The 7,051-nt window shown below is 44.2% G+C and overlaps 1 protein-coding gene across 1 annotated transcript; it reads right to left on the bottom strand.

Annotated features, from left to right (window-relative positions):
* Window positions 1-1,765: 1,765 nt before the first annotated feature.
* On the bottom strand, window positions 1,766-5,142 carry snai1a (snail family zinc finger 1a). The gene is made up of 3 exons (XM_074673387.1): window positions 4,867-5,142; window positions 3,836-4,354; window positions 1,766-3,172 (listed from the first exon to the last, which is right to left on the bottom strand). Exons 1-3 carry the CDS (start codon window positions 4,940-4,942, stop codon window positions 2,988-2,990), a joined length of 780 nt encoding a protein of 259 aa, XP_074529488.1. The 5' UTR covers window positions 4,943-5,142; the 3' UTR covers window positions 1,766-2,987.
* Between the last annotated feature and the right edge of the window lie 1,909 nt (window positions 5,143-7,051).

The following is a 7,051-nucleotide window of genomic DNA, read 5'->3' as shown; positions in this document are numbered from 1 at the left end:
ACTTTTTTGGGGTAAAGTAGGCCAATGTAAACTCCTACTTCCTGTCGGCCTTGTCTCAGAGGGGGAGAGATGATCCTCCTGTGAAGAGGGAAAGGGCTGCTGCTCTGTGGGGACTGTTTCCACTCACACACTCTCACACACACAAATAGAAATACGTCTAGAGAGGCTAGCAGGAGAGTGAGTGGGAGTGAAGGAGCCAGTGAGAGAGCGAGGAACACACAAACACAGTGGGGTTCAGGAATGTTAAACACATGCTTTATGGCATAAATAGCAGCCACTTTTGGTAAATTACAGTGAGTGCTCTGGCACTGTAAAGCACACAGCAGGAAAACGCTCTCAGATTTCAGATCCAGGCCCTCCGCTCTCCCCCAGGAACATGGAGTGGAGCCTGTTGTGTTTTCTTTTCTCTTCTAAAAGGCAGAGTGAAGTACAGTAACTTGTGATGCAGCACAGACTCAAAATATATGAGTCTTCTGTGGTTGAGGAGGGCTGTGCTGCTGTGGCAATGGTCACCTCAGAAGACATGGAAGACAAAGACAACGTTTTGATCCAGAAGAGCAGCACTTATTAATCAGAAAGAGATGAACCAAGTGATAAAAAAGAAGAAAAAGAACCATCCTCCAAATACGTTCGATTAGCGGATATTTCGATTGTGTCTGCTGACTGAACTGACACCCTCACCTCGGGACATAGCAGCTGACGACATCAAATAGTCCTGAGATAACCTTAAACAGCTGAGAGTTTAATGACCCTCTTATCCAAGAGCATCCTGGGAAAAGGCGCAGGAATATAATGGTCAAAGAAACCACAATCCAGGACTCTCATGTTACTTCCATATTGGAGCTGGTTTGTGTTTGGGCTGAGATGTTTGGGAATCTGGAAAAGCAGTTTGGTTAGAAGAACAGAGTGTGTGTGAGCTGCCTCTGTGTCATGCTGCAGTGGTCATCCTGGCTGGTAGCTGTGAGCACATTTCCCTGACTAAGAAGGAAATATGGAACTGTGCCGTGGAAGAGCTTACCTCACTCCATGCTGGACTGGCTGGGCCTCAGCCCACGCACACCAGCTAACTGGCTGACTGAGTGAGTGAGTGACTAGTGGCCTGACTTACTGACTGTGAGCAGAGAGCCATGGGAACCTACAGCTCCGGTCTGAGCAGACTCTGACTCACTGTCTAGGCGGATGAAGAGGAGAATGTTATACTCTCTTTGGGGAGGAAAAAATATATACGCACAATCACTGCTGTCACACAAAGCTATAGCTTAGGGGAAATTCTTCTGGAGGAGGAAGGACATACAACTTCATGCCAAATCTTAAGGATTAAGTGAAAGGAGGGGTTAACTTTCTCTGAAGTTCTCTGTGAGCTGCATGCAAACACACACACACACACACACACACCCAGCAGTATTTGCACAGCAACAGTGAGAAGTAGACGGCAGGTGGAAACTGGAAGCAGGTGCAATCAGTTGTTCCCTTCCATCACACAATGTGCTCACCTGCACAGCTGCAGCTGAACTTACTACAATGGTCTCTTCACTCCCCACACCTAATGACAAGATCCAACAGAAACCTCCCTGTTAATGATCAAACAGTCCATAAACAACCAATGAGCCCGCTGCACACCCACTACTTGAAAGAAATGCTGCAACCCCACAAGCACAACCAACAAGAGCGAGTGTTAATAAACATAAATTACTTTATTGAATGAAAATGTATCAATGTATACAACATACAAGAAACTGAAAAAGAAGTGAACACACAAGCATGGTACAAAATTGAAATAACACACAATCAGCACATTGCACTATTAAAAAAAACTGCCATAAAATGTTTAGGAAAGTTATAAATTCATCTTTGTACTGTCCATTTACAAGGCTCTGATCACATTTACACAGTCATGTCTCATTAGCGTAAACCTTAAACATTTTTTGGTCCCAGCCATAGTTCATTTCAAACTGTTTGGTGCGATTTGTTTGGATAATACTGCAATCTTAAAGCTTCAAAACTGAGGTAAAAAATGGCACATTTGGTTTCAAAGTCATACAACTACAAGGCACAAATTCATTTAAGTTACAAAATATGGCTTTGGCTGTTATTAACATTAACACTGTGGTAACTTAGAGTGCATGGCTTGCATCGTCATCCACGTTTGAGTGGTCCTGCAAAGTGAAGCGTCTTTGGAAAACAACAGACAGAAGGTCTTTCCTTATCTCTGAAACCATCAGATTAAAGAGAAGGTTTGGATGTAGTCAAAATAGAGGCTTAAAACAATCCCCACTGGTCAAAACGACTGACTGATACCATTCTTTTGTAATGACATGCTTCCTCTTTTTTTCTTAAGCAAACCAAGGGCAGTGGAAGTCACCTGCTATCAACCAGCGAAGGTCATGGCTATAGCACCTGTTAGCACCTCGTCTATCTACACTACAGTACCAGGGACAGCTGTGTGTGCATTTGCTTTGTGTGTGTGTGGGTGTGTGTGTGTGTGTGTGTCTGTGTGTTATGAGGCATGCTGAGAGATTTATTCCACCCACGCACCCCTACCTCTCAGCAGCTGTGTCTGGGCCATGATCCTGAGCTAGCCGGCACCAGGACGGAGACAGGAAAGAACACCTCTTACCCCTATGAGTTCACTACATATTTTTCTTTGGAATGGGCGCGATGGCAACAAAGGGGCTGATATCAAGTGAGTGTTTGCATTGCCCTGTTTAGCTTTGGTCCAGCCTCATGACCTCAATCTAGATTAGAATAAAAATACGCTCCTCAGATGTTGTTTTATAAAGCAGAGAAGCTAAAAGGCTTGTAAAGTCAGATCCAATAATTAGGCTTGATTCCCTCCAGGTCTCTTAAAGCAAGCCGTTTCATGCTCTTTGTGGCCGTTCAGATCACCATCAGGCCAGCTGGGCTTGTGTAGATGCCTTCTCCGGGGCCACGAGACCACCACCGTCCTGAGCTCTTAGTGGAAACCCTTTGTCCGTGTCTGTGGAGTCTCACACTGTGGTAGAGCAGCAGCCTGAGGAGCTGTGCTTCTGAAGCAATGACATGCGGCTAAAGGTGCGTGAGCAGATGCCACACTGATACTTCTTCACCTCTGCATGCGTCTGCAGGTGAGCTCGCAGGTTGGAGCGGTCAGCAAAGGCCCGGTTGCAGTGAGGGCAGGAAAATGGACGTTCACCTAGACAAAAAAAAACAAACCCAAAAAGAAATTAAATGACTGGCACCTCACTTTCATGTGGCAAGAACAGCACTCCTCAACCAGTGACAGTCATGTGTCTGTGAGTTCACAAGAGCCTAACATTAACACCTCAAACACACAAACACACATTTGTAAGATAATAAGGAAGCACATGGTAGGCTAGTAGGGTCAGAGCCTGACTGAATCAGCGTGATTCAATCAGAGCCAAATCAGATTAGCACACTAACAAGTTGCTGCAGGTACTAAGTGCTCAGTGGTTGCAGAAAGCCTTCAGGCATTCTTTTAACCTTTTGTCACTCCTGTATCCCCCAATCTGCTGTCTTCCCCAGCAGCCGTGATAAGATAATTAGCCAACGAGTCATTGTTGCCGAGACATTAAACACAAAGAGTGATCAATGAGAGCAGGGTCTACAGAGGGCCTCCCTATGTGGTAACATCTTCTGGATGAGTGTTAACCTCATCAGACTGATTGTTATGTATATTCTGCTGCCTGACTTCACATCTGAAGTGACGAAGGAGTGACCTGCTGACTCAGTGACAGCAACAGCTACACACATTTATTCACCTATGATTCATGGATAAAGTCTACCTGATCAATGAGGATGTGTAATGTTGGTGAAGAATGTCAGACATGTGTCTTACCTGTGTGTGTGCGGATGTGGCCACGCAATAACCAAGGCCTGGAGAAGGCTTTCCCACAGGTGGTACACACACAGGGCAGGGTGTGTGAGCGGATATGCATCTTCAGGGCCCCGAGGCTGTTGTACTCTTTGGGGCAGTGTTTACAGAGGAAGGCTGGCCTTGCTGCTGTTACCTGCATCTCTCTTTCCTCCTCTTCCTCAGGGGGGCTGATATGAGTCATAGAACCTGTGCATTTCATCCTCTGGCGGGGAGCATACGTGTGTACGGGTTCAGGGCTGGGGGGATCTGATGTGCGTCCTTCATCCTCCTCTCCGCAACTGCTGGCGCTGCTGCTGAGGCTGGATGGGGAGCTGAGGTCCAGAGGGCCTGGGGTGGTAGACGCCTCGGTTTGGGAGGTGGGTAGGTAGAGGGTAGGAAGCACACTCAGGTCCCACACCAGACCTGTTGTGAAGCAGGTGCCAGAGGAAGTGTTGTCCCCTGATGGAAGCTCGGCAAGGGGAAACCTCTCCAATGAAGTGTCTGAGACAGAAAGCAGGGGATGGTGCAAACATGAGTCAGTCTCAGAGCGTACATAAAAACTGGAATGAAATGAAACTCAATCCACAAAACCTTGACAATTTAAAAAGTTTTTTTTTCATGTAACCAGTTGTGTCAGACACTAAAATACTGCCAGTATTCGATTTGCTGATAGAAACTTTGTTTTCCTCTGAATTTAATAAGTGTATGGCTGGAGCCATGAGACGGTTTCATGGGCCGTTTCCTCCCACGTATTCACAAGAGCTTGTAACATGAATGAGGCTCTGTCTAGCTGCAGAAAGGGGGGAAAGTACGTCTAACGGGCCCCGACTTGAACGGGGAGTAGCCGGGTGTGTAGTTGAACTAGTCACAAGCAGAAAAATGACTTTGACCAAAAGTAAGTATATTAGAAAAACATAAGTCACCTCCGAAAACAGGTGGTTTTCCAACAAGTTTGGAACTTAAATGGCTTCAAAACCTGATCCATACAAGAAACAAAAATCCTCTGAACTTACCATTCTGACATTCCAGTTCACTGTAGTTAGGCTTTTGTTTAGCGAAGTACTTTTTGACCAAGAAAGATCGAGGCATTATGTTTGGAGTTTAAAGCAACTGTCCGTTAAAGTATCCTCTTGTCACGACGCACAGTTTCCACGGTTACAAAGAAGTTTTCTTGGTCCAAGGATCCTCAAGAAACAAGAAATGTCCTGGTGTTGTCAAAAAAGTTAGAGCGGACTTGAGAGTGCAGCTTCCATGCACTATGACTAAATGCTGGCCTGTGTTCTGAAATACTCTGACACAGGCGGTAGGGGTGTGCTCGCCCCGAGGGCCCTCCCCACCTCCTCCCCCAGCCCCCTGTATCACCGCACAAGTGCGCAGGATGAAGCCCCCACGCTCACACTTACTGCAACAACAAAAAAAGCGAGCCTTACACCACTAACACATGAAAATGCCAAAGGTGTTGTTCAGCTGGAAACCAAAACAGCTGTATTATCAGTTATCTTTAAAAAAAAAAAAAAAAAAAAAAAGCTTAGCCTGTGTGCCGTGTGATTGTCAAAGACCCCAGAAAGTTTATAAGTGATGGAATTAAGCTAACCAGTTGTATCGCATGTTCGACATTTGAATAGTCACTCTTAAGTATGAATTCCGCCTAGTGGACGGTATATCAGTCTGTCACAGGGCTTACATACAATCACATGCACATTCAAAGCTATTCTAACTCTTGAAAGTTTAGCTGTCTTCATTATGTTCCTGTCACATTTTGAGCACAGGGTACTGACATGCTGACAGTTTTTACTCAGACTAATTGTGGAGTTTAGAACAAAAAAAATAAAAAAGAATGGTCAAAATTTTGCCAAGTTAAATTTCTTTTCAGTAAGACAACAAAACGGCTATTCAATTGGTCTAAGGATTGCTTTCTGACTGTTTGGTGTTGTAAAATTGTAACTGTGTAAAATTGGTGGCGTCACGGTGTCATCAGACCTGCCTCCCTTTAATTTGACTCACACACTACCCATCGTCAGGAGCCACATCAGAAGAAACTTCATGGAGTTTTAGCGCCACCTTCTGGAATAAATGAAGAAACAAAAATACAACATATAGGCCTAGATGGTGGACCCATAATAATCCTAAGCTTTAATTGGTGTTTATCAAAGCATTACAAACATTTATTTGTGGTCAAAATGAGGAGGGATCTAGCGTGGATTTTAGGACAGCAAATGCAGAAGCGTTTTTCTGTGGGCCACCCTGAGCTAATGTGCGTGTTTTTTTTCCAGATGAACAAAATCAATGAAACACCATGTAAGCGAAGCGATACGAGAGAAAACAAATTACAGTTCGTGCAAATAAGTCGTCTGCTGTGTCAGTGTGTGTAAAATGGTCAAACGACCACACGGTGGCAGTGTTGCATCGATTTAAAATTATTTTAAATACTCAGACAAAGAAGGACTGGATGTACTCTGTTACCAGAGTACATCTAAGGTCACGTGACCTTCGATCATAGATTGATTTTAATTTAAACAGCGAAACAAAAAACAAAAGAGAGTCAGTTCTTCTCAGTCTTCTCACATTGAACCTGACTAGTTTCCACTTTTTCCACCAGCATTTGAAAGACAGGCTCAGCCAAATATAGAGTAGAAAAGAATATTTCAGGGAATATTTTAGTGTTACTGCAGCTCATTGTCAAAGTGCAAATGGAATAATAAAAAATAAAACATTAAGAATAATAAATTGGAAGTTTAGAGAAAAATGGAGAAGTAAAAAAAATACCATTTACACAAGAACAAAACAAGTAAAATAAAAACAACAACTCAGAAATGAACAATGAGTACTGAGATGACATGCAAAGGAGCTTGTATTTTTTAATGCTGGATGGCTTAAGAAGTGAGCTCTGGTTTGTAATGATATATTATGAAGTCTTATTGTAGTACAGAGTTGGAATGACCTGTGGTAGTGCTCCGTCTTGCCGGGTGGGAGTCTGAGTCTGCTGCTGAATGAGCTGTTTAAAGCCCTTACAGTCTCACGAAGTGGGTGTGAGGCATTGTCCATAACGGATGCAAGCATCCTCCTCTCACACACTTCCTCGAGGGAGTCTGAGGAGCAGTCTGGGACAGCACTGGCCCTTTTAACAAGTCTGTTTATGTCTGTGCCTCTTTCTGTCACTGTCTCTGTACTCCCTGCTCCCCAGTAGAAAAGTGCAGA

Source organism: Halichoeres trimaculatus, unplaced genomic scaffold (genome assembly GCF_033239565.1).
Source record: "Halichoeres trimaculatus isolate MK-OKI-2021-1 unplaced genomic scaffold, fHalTri1.1 fHalTri1_scaffold_1, whole genome shotgun sequence".
Taxonomy (NCBI): Eukaryota; Metazoa; Chordata; class Actinopteri; order Labriformes; family Labridae; genus Halichoeres; species Halichoeres trimaculatus.
Note: the sequence above shows the minus strand (reverse complement) of the source record. Positions and strands in the feature narration are given on the sequence as shown.

Coding starts and splice junctions, on each gene's coding strand:
- snai1a (XM_074673387.1), bottom strand. CDS start 4,942: ATGCCTCGATCTTTCTTGGTCAAAAAGTACTTCGCTAAACAAAAGCCT. Junction 4,355..4,866: donor TGAACTGGAATGTCAGAATG/GTAAGTTCAGAG, acceptor TTTCTGTCTCAG/ACACTTCATTGGAGAGGTTT. Junction 3,173..3,835: donor CCACATCCGCACACACACAG/GTAAGACACATG, acceptor TTTTTTGTCTAG/GTGAACGTCCATTTTCCTGC.